Source organism: Conger conger, chromosome 16 (genome assembly GCF_963514075.1).
Source record: "Conger conger chromosome 16, fConCon1.1, whole genome shotgun sequence".
Lineage (NCBI taxonomy): Eukaryota > Metazoa > Chordata > Actinopteri > Anguilliformes > Congridae > Conger > Conger conger.
This window is the reverse complement of record NC_083775.1, coordinates 24,156,308-24,172,535: the sequence shown is the minus strand read 5'-3', so window position 1 is coordinate 24,172,535 and position 16,228 is coordinate 24,156,308. Positions and strand designations below refer to the sequence as shown.

The 16,228-nt window shown below is 44.6% G+C and overlaps 1 protein-coding gene across 1 annotated transcript in view; it reads right to left on the bottom strand.

Moving 5' to 3' along the window:
• srebf1 (sterol regulatory element binding transcription factor 1) overlaps positions 1-16,228 on the bottom strand; it is a 22,506-nt gene extending 6,278 nt beyond the window's left edge. The window contains exons 1-12 of the mRNA XM_061223759.1: positions 15,848-16,228; positions 9,710-10,198; positions 7,896-8,068; positions 7,422-7,568; positions 6,455-6,673; positions 5,650-5,764; positions 5,355-5,512; positions 4,986-5,208; positions 4,300-4,481; positions 3,189-3,450; positions 1,784-1,950; positions 364-532 (exon numbers count right to left, since the gene is read on the bottom strand). Of these exons, the coding sequence (XP_061079743.1) occupies positions 364-532; positions 1,784-1,950; positions 3,189-3,450; positions 4,300-4,481; positions 4,986-5,208; positions 5,355-5,512; positions 5,650-5,764; positions 6,455-6,673; positions 7,422-7,568; positions 7,896-8,068; positions 9,710-10,198; positions 15,848-15,953 (2,410 nt within the window). The 5' untranslated portion in view covers positions 15,954-16,228. The remainder of the gene's footprint in view (positions 1-363; positions 533-1,783; positions 1,951-3,188; positions 3,451-4,299; positions 4,482-4,985; positions 5,209-5,354; positions 5,513-5,649; positions 5,765-6,454; positions 6,674-7,421; positions 7,569-7,895; positions 8,069-9,709; positions 10,199-15,847) is intronic.

The window sequence follows — 16,228 nt, the reverse complement described above, 5'->3', positions numbered from 1 at the left end:
CCAGTCCTGGGGATCTTTTATCTAGGCCATGCTATCCAAGGTTACTACGCCAACAACGTTCAATTGCTATTCTCAATTTAGGGTTATGGATTTGGAGGTGGGAGGCAGATTTGGGCATAGGTCTAGAGTTTTGTGCTTTTCGGTCGCCATCCTCCAGAAAATAGACAAATTGAATGGCACAAGTAAAATGTATAATCAAAGGCTAGTGTAAATGTACTGTATCAGTAGGCTACAATATACATTTCAATGGTGTAAATTGTGAATGTTTAGTGCTCCCAAAGCCCAAATTGAGATTGTCACTAGTGTTCAATATAGTAATTTGCTGCCGTATTGCTGTGGCTGCAGTTATCCTGGGGGGCTGACCTGTGTTGCCAGCCTGGCTGTAGATGCTCTCTTTGGGGGTGCTGCGGACGGCCCAGTCCCCGTCCACGAAGAAGCGATGGCCCAGGGGGTGGCAGAGCCACTGCATGGCGGGAGGGACACTGCCGCTGGAGGAGAGACAGGCCTGCCGAGCACTGCCCAGGAACACACGCTGGAGAGATACACACACTTTACACACTATACACAACCCTTACACATACTATACACACTCCATACACACACTTTACACAACCCTTACACACACTATACACAACCCTTACACATACTATACACACTCCATACATACACTTTACACAACCCTTACACACACTATACACAACCCTTACACATACTATACACACTCCATACACATACTTTACACAACCCTTACACACACTCCATACACACATTTTACACAACCCTTACACACACCTTACACACTTTACAGAACCCTTTCACACACTATACACAACCCTTACACACACTTCACACACACTACACAACCCTTACACACACTTTACACATTATACACAACACTGTGAGATTTGGCATGCTTTTTTGGTCTTACAAGAACCTTTTACAAGAAAGTTTTAGACTTTGACTTACCATATCTACATTACAATACGTAATAAAGTTCTTAGGACATTTTACATTTCTTTTCAGCTTCCATCTTTTACATAGATATTTGTTCACTCCAAAATTGAAGAATTAATAAGAGGTATGGTTTTAATCTTGAAAGTTGATGTGAAAATTTTTTAAGTGGATAACATTTTCACCATAGTTAGGTTATAATGTCATCTACACCTCCAGAAAATTTGGCCTTGGGTTTCTGTGTTGTTGCCGAGATATTACCCATCTTATCACATCATTAATTCCTTACAATGTTGTTGAAAATGTTAGCACTGACCATGCTCAATAACATTGTATGCGATGTGATACCATTTCAGATTAGAAATATCTCAGCAACCACTGAAAAACACCACATTTTCTGAAGGCATTGATGACATTAAAACCTAACCTTGGTGAAAATTTGATCAATTTCGAAATATAGCTTTTTTCGCAAATAAATGATCAAGATTATAATCAGTCTGTTACCTTTCAATTTTGGGATGAACATAATACATGTAAAAGATAAGAGAAAGGCCCGTCCCTTTATTTAAGCCTATATGTGTATTTTACTAGTTATGGATTTGATGGTTGGAAGAACCTATGCGCTTGTAAATCGCTTCGGATTAAAAGCATCTGCCAAATGACTAAAACGTGAATGTAAATCCCTCTATGAACTATAGTAATGTAGATATGACAAAATCATTGGGCTTATTTGCCGAAACTCTGCTAGCCCATCTCCCTCACACACACTCACTCACTCACTCACTCACTCACACTCACACACACTCACACACACACACACACACACACTCACAGCGATGAAGTGCAGGGCCCGGGGCAGGCTGGTCTTCACGCGGAGGGCAGCAGAGACGTAGATCTCGGCCAGCGTGGCGACGGGCAGGCTGTCTGCAGCACACTCAGCCAGATTCACCGCACTCAGAGCCATGTGCACCGCCGACAGGTGAGTCCCACACAGCTTACCTGCACAGAGGGAGGGAGGAGGGGAGGGGAGAGGGGGGAGAGAGGAGGGGAGAGAGGAGGGGAGAGGGAGGGGAGAGGGAGGGGAGGGGAGGGGAGAGAGAGAGGAGGGGAGAGAGAGAGGAGGGGAGAGAGAGAGGAGGGGAGAGGGAGGGGAGGGGAGGGGAGGGGAGGGGAGAGAGAGAGGAGGGGAGAGAGAGAGGAGGGGAGAGGAAGAAAGGGGGGAGAGAGAGAGAAGGAGGGGAGCAGGGAGAGAGAGGAGGGGAGAGGAAGAAAGGGGGGGAGAGAGAGAGAAGGAGGGGAGGGGGGAGAGAGAGAAGGAGGGGAGCGGGGAGAGAGAGGAGGGGAGAGGAAGAAAGGTTGGATGAGAAGAGAAAGCGAGAGATTTTGTAACTTTTAAAAATGATACATCATTAATAGTCAGGCACATAATCATCTAACACCAATAACTCCTCGCACGCAAATGTGAAAGCGCTGTATTTCTCCCAGTGCATTTCGCTTCCAGCTGTCCGCCTAACTAACAAAATAACAGGCTGAGGAATTTCCACCTTTCATTTTATAACTGTTAGTGGTAATTCAGTTATTGTTTTCAATAATGCAATTATGGCATTTCATAATTGCTTTACAATAATTATGAGTAGTCGGGCACGTATGACATTTTAAACACTTAATGACCCACAATTAGACGGTGATTTCCAACCGACAAAGAGAAAGCCGCGGGAAACTGGTGCGGTAGCCTTGAGAGAAATGCTAAAACTGCAGCGCTCCAGCGAAGACCCAGCTGTACGAATGATCAGTGGGTAAAACATAAACCCCTTTCCCAGATGATAAAAAGATCATTGACAAAAGATAAACTCAAATTGAGGTTAAACTTAACATCTGTTATTTTTCCCCCCAATCAAATCTGCACTTGACCCATGACTTAAAACACATGCTCGGGGGTCATTAACAGCAGACATTGGCATGAGAACCCAAACACTGATTCACTTCTCCTGGAACAGAGTGAAGCCCCTCGCAGTATTCTAGTTTGGTGAGCACTAAGGGACACTTTAGTGGCAGGAAAATGGTGAGCATTATAAGGCTGAATGGCTTGTTCTTATCATTATGTTATGCTGCCTTATGATACGCTATGCTATGTTATGCTATGTTATGCTACATTATGCTATGTTATGATACGCTATGCTATGTTATGCTATGCCATGTTACGTTCTAGCGGAGCAGATGACACCGCTGCCTCCTACCGGTCATGTGGAGCTGGTGCAGGCGGTGGTAGACCAGGGCAGCATCGCGGCTGCTCTTGCGCGCGTCCTCCTGTAGGGGGCGGTCGGCCCTCAGACCCCCGGCCCTGCCTGCCAGCCAGCGGCCCACCCACAGCCGCTGCAGGCAGAGCCGGAAGCCCGCCCACAGCGCCGCGCACGCCTGGTCCAGCTGAGAGGTGGGGAGGGGCCGGCCCAGGGCCTTCAGACACGTCCACAGGTTCTGAGACGCCTGAGCAAAGTCTCCCTGCAGGGGGAGAGAGAGGGGGAGGACAGGAGGAGAGATAGGAGAGGAACATACAGAGAGAGGGAAAGAGAGGGGGAGGACAGGAGGAGGGATAGGAGAGGGGCATACAGAGAGAGTGAAAGAGAGAGGGAGGACAGGAGGAGAGATATGAGAGGAACATACAGAGAGAGTGAAAGAGAGAGGGAGGACAGGACAGATAGGAGAAAGATATACAGAGAGGGAAAGAGAGAGGGAGGACAGGAGGAGAGAGAAGAGAGGAACATACAGAGAGGGAAAGAGAGAGGGAGGACAGGAGGAGAGAGAAGAGAGGAACATACAGAGAGGGAAAGAGAGAGGGAGGACAGGAGGAGAGAGAAGAGAGGAACATACAGAGAGGGAAAGAGAGAAGGAGGACAGGAGGGGGGATAGGAGAGGGATATAGTGAAAGAGAGGGAAAGAGAGGGAGATGGGGACAAAGAGTGAGAAACAGAGAGTGTATGATTATGGATTTGAATTTCGGTGGGATTCGCTTGCTTGTCATAGTTCATTTGTGCTTTAGTATACTCACTGGTTTGTGAATGTTGTTGGCTATTACAGCACTATCAATATAAATCAGAGGAAAAGTACTTATGTCCTTTAACACTGTAAACCAGTCAGCATGAGAGTGTCTGCAAGATTACTGCAATATAATTAGACAAAAAAGTGAAAAGTATCAAATTACCAAAATGTTAAGTTGACCCACATCACCACTAGGAGGTAGCAGAGGACAAGTGTAAATGAGAATATTAAACCAGTGTTGTAGTTTTTTTTAGCAGTGTCCGTTCCCTGGGTTTGTACTGTTAGCGTGTTTACACAGTGCTGGGGGCTCACCCGGGCCAGGTCCAGATCGGCCTGCTTGCGGTGCCTCCAGAACAGGACGGAGGAGCCAGAGTGAGGCCGGGTCACGGGCTCTCCGTACACCAGCAGCCGGATCAGAACCCCGGCCACCAGAACCCCGTTCAGCAACCACACGAGCAGAGTGGGCAGCATCCAGTCCAGCCAGCCAGAACCGTCTGCAGGGGAGTGACAGAATCTTATCACGTCACATTACAGTACATTTTATTTACCAGTGCTTTTATCTAAAGCAATGCACAAAAAAGTGCATACAGACGTCATTGGAACAATCTACAGAACAGGACGGATGGGGTACGATTCACATGGGATTGGTTGTAAAGCCATGAACATAAGACTAGTCCACAAGGTAGATAGGCAAAGTCTGTAAGTCAAGTCTCAAGTAGTAAGTTGAGGAACTACAGTACCAAGACAAATACAAATACACTCCTACTGCTGCATTGTGCCACCAACATTCCTGTACATATGTATACACACGTGTACATAATTTTCAAACATTATATCGTCAAATATTATGCATGCATATTATGTATATAAACAAAAGAATTTGAGCACTTTTAAAGTACCCCTGTCAGAACTGGTTACATTTTTAAGAACTGAAGAAGGTTTTTGAGTATATTTTCTGTGTACTTTGCCATAGTGATGGTGTGGGTGTGATCCGTTACCTCCTCCTTCTAGACCCAGCATGGTTCTGCCTGTCCCAGAATGCTCCGGGGTGCCGGCGGTTGCCGTGGCTCCCGCCCCGCCGCACAGCAGGGCCGCCAGCGGGTTGACGGAGAGGAAGAGGAAGGTGAAGGCGCAGAGCGCCAAACGAGAGCGGTCCACCATCCCTGCCCCGCCCGCTTTGCCTGCCCCGGCCACAGCCAGCCTCTCAGACTGCACTGCCGGCTGAGAGAGAGGAGGAGGGAGAGAAAGAGGGAGAGAGGGAGGGAGAGGGGTGGTGGGAGAGAGAGAGGGAAGAGTGTAAATATGAGACACACACAGCTCATGCACTGATAATGTTGTGTGCGCATACTGTATTTACACACAGGTACCTGGGTCTCCTCTCCCATAGGGCTGTCGGGCTCCGAGTCGCTGCTGCAGTGGGAGTAGGGGCTCCTATTGGGCGAGCCGGCATCGGAGGGAGGCGGGGTGAGGAGCTCCGGCTTCACCTCTCCGTCCACCTCCATGGCAACCAGGTCCTTCAGAGACTCTGCAGGGAGAGGGGTCAGGGGTCAGCGGTCAGAGCACAGCTGTCCGTCTCTGTACAGGAGCCCCATCAGCCAGCCCGCGGGCGGAACCATCCGGAACACGCTGTGGAAGCCAGGCGGGGCGGGGGGAGGGACTCACTGGTCTCCTGGTGCGCCATCTTCAGCGCCATGTTCTCCTGCTTCAGCTTCTGGTTGGACTGCTGCAGGAAGCGGATGTAGTCGATCGCCTTCCTCAGAACCGCCGACTTGTTGAGCTGGACAAGAACAAAACAAAACATTTATTCCTCATACGTGAGCACGCAACATACAATCTAGGTGACAAAAGTGATACAATCCTGTTTATATTTGGCCTCTTCTTAGAACCAATACCTTGGTTTTGAACCTTTGGGCATGAAAATCACAAAAAATAAGAGCAATTCTATACAATATCTTTTTATAGATTATTGGTGCGGGTTTTTAGGAGGGCACAGTAAAGTGGTGATGGCTGAGATAAATCTGTTCCAGCACCCAGCTCTTCTCTGGAAAGCAGTCTGCCATTGTAAGTGAAAAGAACTACATCAGTCTTTATTATTTTATCAACCAGTAACAAACAGGTCTTTCCACAGCTCTTCAAAAACAGAATTTTCCAGAGGGAATTTAAAAAAAGAAGCTTTTATGGCTGAATACGCAACTCAGGTTCTGCGGTTTCTTTTGTGTGCAAGGTTTTGTGTTATTGTTAAATTCCTCTGGGGCCCCTTCTTGGTCAAATGTTAATTGTCTCTCTTTTGACTTCTGCATTTCCCCAGGAACCAGCGCTAATCGACAGTTGATTGTCCCAACAAAAAGAGGAAGATCTGGTTTCTTTTTCATCTTTTCTTTGCTATTAGTGGGGGTTTTTTCTCTGTGTGCTCCAGCTAGCAGCGTTCCCTGCGGGGGTAAACGAGCATAACCCTGTGTGGTTTTACCTTGGCCTCTGTGCCGGCCACCAGGTCCTTGAGTTCGAGGATCTTGTCGTTGATGGAGGAGCGGTAGCGTTTCTCGATGGCGTTGTGGGCCGTGCGTTTCTCCCCCTTGTGAGGCAGCCCCATTGGCTTGCCGCTGATGGCGATGCGGTTGATTGGCAGCTTCTCGGCATCCACCATGAGGGGCACCGTGGTCAGGATGGTGCCTCCACTCATGAGGGCCTGGGGGGGGGTGCACAGGGGTAAGACTCGTTTAACGAGAAGAGAAATGTTCGAGGCGGCCTAGACAGACCAGCCCTGATTACAAACGCAGCCATTTTGTGCACACCTCGCATCAGGCCTGAACAATACAGAAAGAACTACAAACCCCAGGGCTTTCTGACCACTGAAAATGAGGAAGGCAACACAGCACAATGACTTAAGGCTTCAAATTGGAATAAAACTACAACTACCATTATTCACAGTAGAGAACCAGCTACCTGCTAAGGATTATACTATTCTGCCTGGTCATTCCTAATGCATGTCCACTCGAGCGCTGTCTCATGAACAGGTAAAACCCATTTAACCCATGAAGGGCTCACAGCACAGTCAGACCCTCCTCAGGAGATCAGCGTCAGGCTCCATCCTCCAGCCCTATCTGCCTGACCAGGTTATCTAGGGTGTTCACAGAGCATTTCTCCACGTCGCACAAGCACGGTTTACTGCAGCTATCCAGGTCAGAAGTCAAACGGAGGTACAGTTTTGAGTCCTGGGAGCAATTGAGATGACTGGGATTACCCATAGAGAGGTGTTCTGGAGGACAGGCTGAGTCAGGGGAGTGTGAACAAGTAGAGATTTGGTCTATACAGAGGCAGTGGGGTGGCATATGTACCTGTAAGGAGGTGGTCTGTACTGGGGTGTGTACCTGTGAGGAGGTGGTCTGTACTGGGCTGTGTACCTGTAGAGAGGTGGTCTGTATTTGGGTGTGTACCTGTAGAGAGGTGGTCTGTACTGGGGTGGTGGAGGTGGCCAGGGTGGTAATGCAGGGCGAGGCCATGGTGGTTACCATGGTGCACTCGGGCTTCAGTGTGGTCAGCAGCAGAGAGTCTGCTTTGATGAACTGCGGCTGAAGCAACACCTGAGGAGAAGAGAGGGAGGGAGGGGGGGAAACAGAAAGGGGGAGGAGATGGAGGCAGATGAGAAAAAGGAAGGAACAAAGTAGAAGAGGGGAAGAGCAGCAATGGAGAGAGAAACAGCCATTTGCGACAGGAAACCCGATTTCAATGTACATTTACCCTGCAATATTTATGCTTTTTCATGTATCACAATATTTCTGGAATGAATTCAGCTAGAACGCACTGAATTCAGCTGCTAAATCTAAAATGAGGAAACCAAGTATGTGTAATAAAACCCTAAAAACATCCCTACTTTTGAAGTGTGGTCATGGTGAAAGAAACAAACTCACTGGAACTTGCTGAATGTGAGGAGCAATGGTCTGGGTGGGTGGAGCTGATGAAGTGGCCAGTATAGGCTGAGTGGGCAGGCTCTGAACCTGGGTCTGGATGGCAGTTGGCTGGATGTGCTGAGGAGAGGCGGGGACACTGGACAGAGGCTGGGAAGCGCCTCCTTGATTGACAGCTGTTGGGCAACAGAAAGAATGGTAAAGTTGCGGCTGGAAATTTCTACATTGTCAAAAACCAGCATACTAAAACCAGCCTACAAATACTAGCCTACTAAAACCAGCGACAAATACTAGCCTACTAAAACCAGCCTACCCCACAGGGAAAATAAATACATTTCAAACACATTGTAATACGTATTTCCGATGCATTTAGAATGTATGTGAAATGTATGATAAATATATTTTCAATGTATTTCTCAAATATTTCTAATGTTTTTCAAAATGCAATGCAAATACATTCTGAATGCACATACATTTTACATGAATTTGCAATGAATTTTGAAATATATTGGGAATACTATTCAGAAATATGCTTGATAAATGCATTGAAAATATATTTATCATGCATTTCACAAACACTGGAGACACCCGACAGTATCTGAAACGTATATACATAATTTGACACCGTTAGCCAACATCCACACAGGGTGCGGTGACTATTTAAAACGCAAGTAAATTAAAGCACGTCTAAAAGCAGGCCTTCACGGATGTACACAGGAAATGTCAACCAGGTCATATTTCAAATGTTTCAAAGGTATAAATTAAGAAATCGTAAATACAAACTAAATATTCTTAAAAGGTGAGGACCAAACCCCAAAACCCCAAACCCCAAAACCCAAGTTTGGGAAACTCGGTCTTAAAATGGAGACCCCGGAATCGAAGGGATTCGCTGACAGCAGCGCACCTCCCAGGACTTCAAACAGGAAATGATGTCGATTCCTCCCTCCCTCTTCACCCCGGGTCGGCGGGGTCACATTACGACGGCGGAGCCGCTGATGTCATCAGCAGCTGGCACATGCGGAGGTCTGAAGTCCAGACTCTCCTGCTGCATCTCCCTGGCTCTTATCACCGAGCGCCGATTACCCAACGTGCCGTCTAGACAGCCAGTCTGTCAAACGAACACCACATTCGCCACCGACCTACTGCGCCTGTTACGCCGCCCAGCACCCGTATGAACACTAAATTTGTATGTGAAATGTCAAAACCTGCTCTCCTGCATACGTGTTAATTATACTCCTCCATGTAAAATAACATTAGCCCTTTTTTATTCATTTCACTTTGACACTCAAATCTTCATGTAAAGATCCTATGGGCTGGCAGACCGGTGTGATGCTGTTTGTAGCACTGTTGCAACAGGCTCTCAAAAAACACAGAGGGATTTGAATACAGAGAATAAGGGAAACAAAGACTGAATTTAAATGGGTACACACAGGTGACCCACCCTGTTATACTATGCTATACCAACACTAACATTCCGAAGGCACCAAACTTTCAAATGTCGACAGCTGAGTTCCAGCGTGTAATCGGGAGAAGAGGCCTGGCCTTTTGAATTGCCAGCCAACTTCTACTCCTAAATTGGTGCAACAGTACACGTGTGCTAATCTAATTCCTGGAAATGCAGTGTAAGGTACTGTTTCAAAGGCGTGTTATGGTTGCTGGATCTTCTCAGCCAAGGCCTTCCCATACCATACACATGGCTTGTGTATGGCAGATTCTTGAAATGTGTATAGTGCTTTTTACAAACAGGTTGGGACCAGTGCTTTATAGTGGAGCATTCCCCAGAATGGGGAACAGGGGAGTGAGTGGTGAACTCCTACCTGTGTATGCACCCTGGGGGGTGTAGCTGATCAGGGGCTGCTGCGTCTGAGGGGGCGTGGTGAAGAGGGCTTGGGGGGCGGCGCTGAACACCGGGGAGGTCTGCTGCGGTTGGGTCTTCCGGGGCTCTGGATTGGCCGGGGCCGGGGGAGGCGGGGTCTGGGGGGCGGGCCGCATCTTGGGCGTGGTCATGGTGGGGAGGGGTGGCTGCTGGAAGGCGGGTGGTTGGTACGCCTTGGTGGGAGGGGAGGAGCTATGGGTGGTGGGCGGTCCGAGCAGGGCATCCAGGTGAGGCATGCTGCCAGGTGTCAGGGGAGAAGAGGAAGAGGAGGAGGAGGAAGAAGAGGAAGAGGAGGAGGAAGGTGGGGAGGGGGACGAGCTGGCATTGGGAAACCCCGGGAAGTCCGTCGGTGGGGCCACCCCTCCAAATTGGGGGTGGTCGAACAGACCGGTGAACTCCATGTCCTGGTGGTTGATGAGCTGCAGCATGTCTGGAAACACAGGAGAGCAGTGTTAGAACAGGGGGCAAATGGCTTTTCTATTTATTTAATATTTACATCAATGCAGGAATAGATTATGTATCTTATGTAAATGTGTCCTGCACAAAAGCACATTTTCATACCTATGATGTAAAGAGGGAATTTCTATGCACAAGAAAGATCTAAGAACCACTCAATCCAACAAAAATGCAAAATGGTCTTTTTGTTTGACTGTCACTTGAAACTTTCAGTATGAATACAGTGAAACTCTTTAAAGAGCAGAATTAAAGGCATTCCTGGCTGATTCTATGGCCCAGGAGAGTGTGCTATGCCTACACGGCAGACTTATGATGCACTTGTATTACAGTACACGTGTGCTAATCTCAGAGCAAGTGAATGAAAACAATAGCTTTGGAATGTACAAAATAAGATTCAATTTCCAAAAGTCATTAAAAACAGGCCAGCTAGCAGACACAACAAAGTATGGATGGAATTTCACAATTCGAACAAAAACCATACAGAAATAGGCCTAATCGTTCAATTCCATGTGAAACAGTATCACTGGCAATTTGTTTACTCTCTTAATAATAACATTTTAATGTAACGTAAAGAACATTTACTTGGGAGGTCAAACCTTTTTCTTTTAAAAACATTTTTGTAAACCTCAAGCAGGGACCTAGGGATAAGGGTGAGAATAGTATAAAAACTGTCCTTGTGCAATCTTTCAGTAAAAGATACCGCAACCTAACAACAAAATGTATGAATAAAATGAGACTCAGTTAAGTACAGCTAAGCACACCTACAGTGTTTGCTCCCTACAATATGGAACCACAAATATTGAACTTTTTTTTTTTTTTTTTTTTTTTTTTTTTTTAAAGAAGAAACCCCTTCTATGTTGCTGGCTGTCCAACCCTGCCTGTTGAAAGATGGACAGAATCGCCTCCATGTGATCCTCATCCTGGCCCTTAAATTTGGTAATGGTCTGAATGATGTGCACGGGTTGAGTCGCATGCCCACGGAAGCTTCTGGAAACTACCAGAAAACAAGCTGTAACACAGCCTCTTCGACCACGTTCCATTACACTCCTGCCTGACGGGAATAAACCAAGCGTCAAAAAAAAAAAAAGAATGCTGTGTTTAAGTAAGTAAGTAAGTAAATTTTATTTATATAGCACCTTTCACAGACAGAGTCACAAAGTGCTTCACAGGATCAGAAATAAATAAATAAATAAGTAACAATAATAATACATAAAAGAACAGTCAATAAAACCAACAAATCACAAATAAACCAACATGAAATAAAGGGAAATACAGTCACAAAAACGGCTAGATGAACGCCTGTTTGAAAAGATGTGACTTTAGCTGCTTTTAAAAAATTTCCACAGACTCCACAGCTCTTAAGTCCGGTGGAAGAGAATTCCACAATTTAGGTGGCACCGATTATATGGGTGGAGGAGATCATGAAGGTAAGCAGGTGCCTGACCATGGAGGGCTCTATATGTGATGACAAGACAAGACAAGTTTAAACGGCCGCAGCAAAGCTGTGGAAGAAAGGAAACTGTCTTGACGCAGTTTGAACTCTGCCTTAATGGTGCGAATTCAAAAGAGCAATATCTTTCAATATTTACTGCATATGAAAATGAGTACAGTTCATAGCCTACACATTTTCTTTAACCAGTCCTTTTTCCAGATGATAGTATTTAAGTTACATGTGGATTAAAAGGCAAAACATATACAGAAATATTACTATCATTAAACAATCAAAATATTGCAGTTTACAACAAAGTAAGACAAATCCCGCAGCACCAGCCTATAGACACTGTAATATATGGCACTAGCCGAGAACAATGAGAACACCGCTCCACGTAATATCCCAGTATTAACGGCTGTGGTTTAAATTTTCCATGTGACTGTCATTTAAAGTCGCATGTTCAAAGTTCTCTCTGACATGATATAATTTTTAATCCAGCGTGTAATGAGAGGGTTCACTGGGTGAAAGAGCACAGAGATAATACGGTAGAATGCTATTATTAGCTGCTTTTATTACAGAAGACCCTTCCAACATGACAAGTCTTCTGCGATAAAACTGTTGGCAACCAGCAATTTGGTAGCTAGACGCAGAAAAAAGTGGTGCCTTGCGGACAGAAACGACTTGCACTAAACGGTCTTACTCAACAGCAGCCTTCCAACTGGGACACAAATCATGGACTACTTGTCTGCTTTTAATAAGATTCAGATCACATTCAGCTCTTTGCAATTTGCATGTCGGATCAAAGAATTATAACTAACCAAACCCAGCCTGCCAGTGTCGGTGAGCACCTATGTAATGAAAGGATTTTCATCACTCATACAAGGATGTATGCCTTTCCCAGCACTCTTCCCCATTTACAACAAACTAAATCACGCTTATTAAATGTGCATATGACATGGCACTAGTTTGGGCCATCCAAAATCTACTGGCACACATTTATATGTGCTCTGGAGGAACAGAAAGAAGAACCAGTGAGGCCATCGCGATAAGAGGGCTTGACATTTTCACATTTGATTTCACATTTCTGGGCAGTTCTGGATTGAAAAATTACTTCTACTGAGATCAGTGATTTAATCTACAAGAGAACCAGATTTAAAAAATACTATCTCCCAAGAAGGAAACGACAGAATTTTAACATAGGTGCCCCCACACTGACTGTCGTATAGAGCTCTCATTGGCAGCATAACCATACTCGACACATTGACCTGGTCTGGAATTCTGAATGCACCATGAATCAAAGGCTAGAAAAAATGATAAACCGTCCCAGTGAAATAACTGCCTTTAAGCAAAGACCACTGAAACACCTGTATATTCTTGTCATGAAAAGGAAAGCCCTCCAAACAGTGTAGCTGATTGTACCCTGGAGGGTGGGTGAATGACTTGCTTGTCTTAAGTTTTAGGTTTCAATATTATCTGGCTTGGAACCCGTGTACATTTCCTTTGTTCATGTAGTTATCCTTGTGTTGCTTCTGGTTATAGTCCTGACATGCCAATCAAAACTGGAGCAAACACATCTCAATGATTGGAGAATGCAGAGCCAGAGGAGCTTCAGCCAAGTTATATAAGGAGAAATTGACAACAGCCAGGACAGTCATGCACAATCATTTAATTTAGACAGAGCGTCAAAGAAAACAAATACTCTACTATGATATTAAGAACATTTTATTACAGCTGAGATTTAAAATGAGTGCATTTTAACTTGAAGTCTGGCCACTACAGGAGGATCTAGTATTGGTCATTTGGATAGGCTTTTATTAGCAAAATGGCATCTACGCATTAATCACTCAGAGCTGCAGACATTTTAGTCGGGCTGCCAGAAGTGAACTTGTAAACGTCAATTGAGAACAGAAACGCTGTCAGAACTCCAGCACTCCTGATTAGAAATGGCATACTTTACATTAAAAGGACACGTTTAATTTCCTGTTTATACACTGGTAAAAAAACATAGGACCTACAAGCTAGTCTTTTTTGAAGCTACCCAGTCAGGCGAGAATTCTTTATTATTATTATTTTTATTTTTTTCCTGTTTTTTCTGGTTAATTGAGTGAAGGTAATTCTCAAAGCAAACTGTAGCAAAACAGAAAAAGGGTTTTCAACTTGCACGCACGCAGCCCTGATCGTGCCCCTCGTTCTGGGACAGACCTGGGCCATATATGCATTTGAAACATTCTACACTTCTCCACTTTGAATCTTTATTTACATAGCACTTAGGTTATAAAAGTACTTCACATGGACAAACCTTGAAAACATGCATTCAAACATTTAAGAAAAGGATATTTAAGAACAAATGGAAAAAATAATAGTAATAACAATAATACTAAACTACAGTTGCCAAAAACAGAGAAAAAAACATTTCCCTCCCTAAAAATTCATGGAAAAAAATATTTCTTAAAATTGTCAGTTGTCTTTGCTTTACTACTTAACTCAATCAGCCAGCTGTATGAATTTGAATAACACAAATATGTCACCATGTTAAAGGTGCCAAAGTAAACAAAAAAACAGCAAAAATAAAAACATGTCATTGTCATGCATAACAAAGTATACATGCATTAATTTACATTTAATAGGACAGGAGCATGTAACCTCATTCTGATATGGGATAAAATTCAGCAATTAAAGTGCAACCATTAATTGTGGGTCTTTAATCATATAAACGTTTTTTGTAAAGTTACCTACGCCGGTTAGTAGAACCCATATTAAAGGACCAGTAGCCTTGTGTAAATTATAAGAAAAGCAAAAATGGTCATTCGCATCTCCTTTCAAAACCGCAATATTTCTACCAATATTTAAAACAACAGCGTCCAGGATTAACAGCCGGATAAAACAATGAGGGGAAATGTCATCTTTAGAATCGTGTTATGTATACAAAAGAACTAAATCAATTTCAACATCGAATCAGTTCAGGGGGTCAATAGGGAAAGTACGAGTGCGTACACCACACACCTCATGTCTCACAGTGAACATGGCACTGGTAGCCATTAGTCGGGATTTATAAAGCAATGTTTTGTATGAGGTGATCGCTCGCAGCCAATGAGAAGCCGTGGTTATGCCTTGCTATGCGGACCGGCCCCCGCGGCAGAAGCTCGAGCGTGCAGGGGTTACTATATGCCACTGTCTTCCATGTGGGGTTATTTCGGGTCAGCTATTATCCACTGACTTCTATAGCTAACACTATACAGCATTTCAACAATTTAAATAAAAAAATAAGTTAGCTAACCTGATATAAGGTTACATTTTGAAAGATACAGAAAGCAATGGAGATAAGTAGCTTGGGGGCTAATGATACATTAACTGACAGGCTAGCATGCTAACTATATTTCTATAACTTTTACAGCAGTATTTCTAATTATTGTAGACACAATAAAAAAAAAACGTTATTTACTATGTACAATTATTTTTTATTCATGACGTTCAATAGCGAAGCTAGATACAGTTTTAGACCACGATTTATCAGGTCTGCTGGTGAACTCTACAGAGGGAATGCCCGACAGTAACCCGAGTGACGTCGTTCTCACAAGTTTGCAGGGGGCGGGGCCCAAACGTCGCAACTTCGCTGCACACCTACTGTAAACTACTGTATTCAAACAAGATGTTACATTACAACACCGTCTACTACAGGATGTAACTCGATGTTCAATGTACACAACGGGAAATATGTATTGACAAATTCCATATGCAATACCAGCACACAAAACCAACTCGTTAGCTCACTTTCAGGTGGGGCACGTTAGTTTGTTGTTAATAGCTAGCACACTAGCTAACAAGTTCACTAGGCCAGTTCTGCTTCACTGATAACGTTAACGATACAAGGCGTTTTGTCGCCAATTGTCACAACCTGATAATCCAGAAGCGACCATGTGCTTGGTCAGACTATTTTCAGTGACCAGCTATAGTTCAGTTATTCATACAATCAGTCAGATCATCATGAAACAGCTGGGCAATACTGACTGTCACGAATACAATTCTTCAGCACTTTAGCTAACTTAACAGCAAACTACGTTGCATGTACAGTAATACAGTTGACTCAAGCGTGACTTATTCCGGGAACCAGCTATAACGGTTTCATACGAGAGCACTGCCAGTTTGCTAATCCTCTTGATCAGACAAGATGTTCATCCAACAAATTCTTACCATCGATGTCGTTCAGCAGCGCCGTGTCAATGTCGCTCGGATCATTTAGAGATAGACTGGGGTCCAGGTTATCCAGCGACGGATCGTCAAACGATATGCTATTCATTTTGACTCGTTTAGAGGAGCTTGTAACTGTGGTCTACTGTTGTTTACAATACCAAATACAATTTTCCATAAACCGCTTGTTGTAATAACAAGCAAAAACAATGTCTTCGTCCCTAGCTACATCTGCAAATACCGTGGCACGCAACAATCAGTGCGGCCCTCTTCAGTGAAATAAAACTTTGTTATTGATTGGTCAGATCACTCGATGTACCCTTGCGGCTCCATACTGGTGCTCAAAGCAAACTTGTCTAAACAGAAATGAGTGTGCACTAGCAT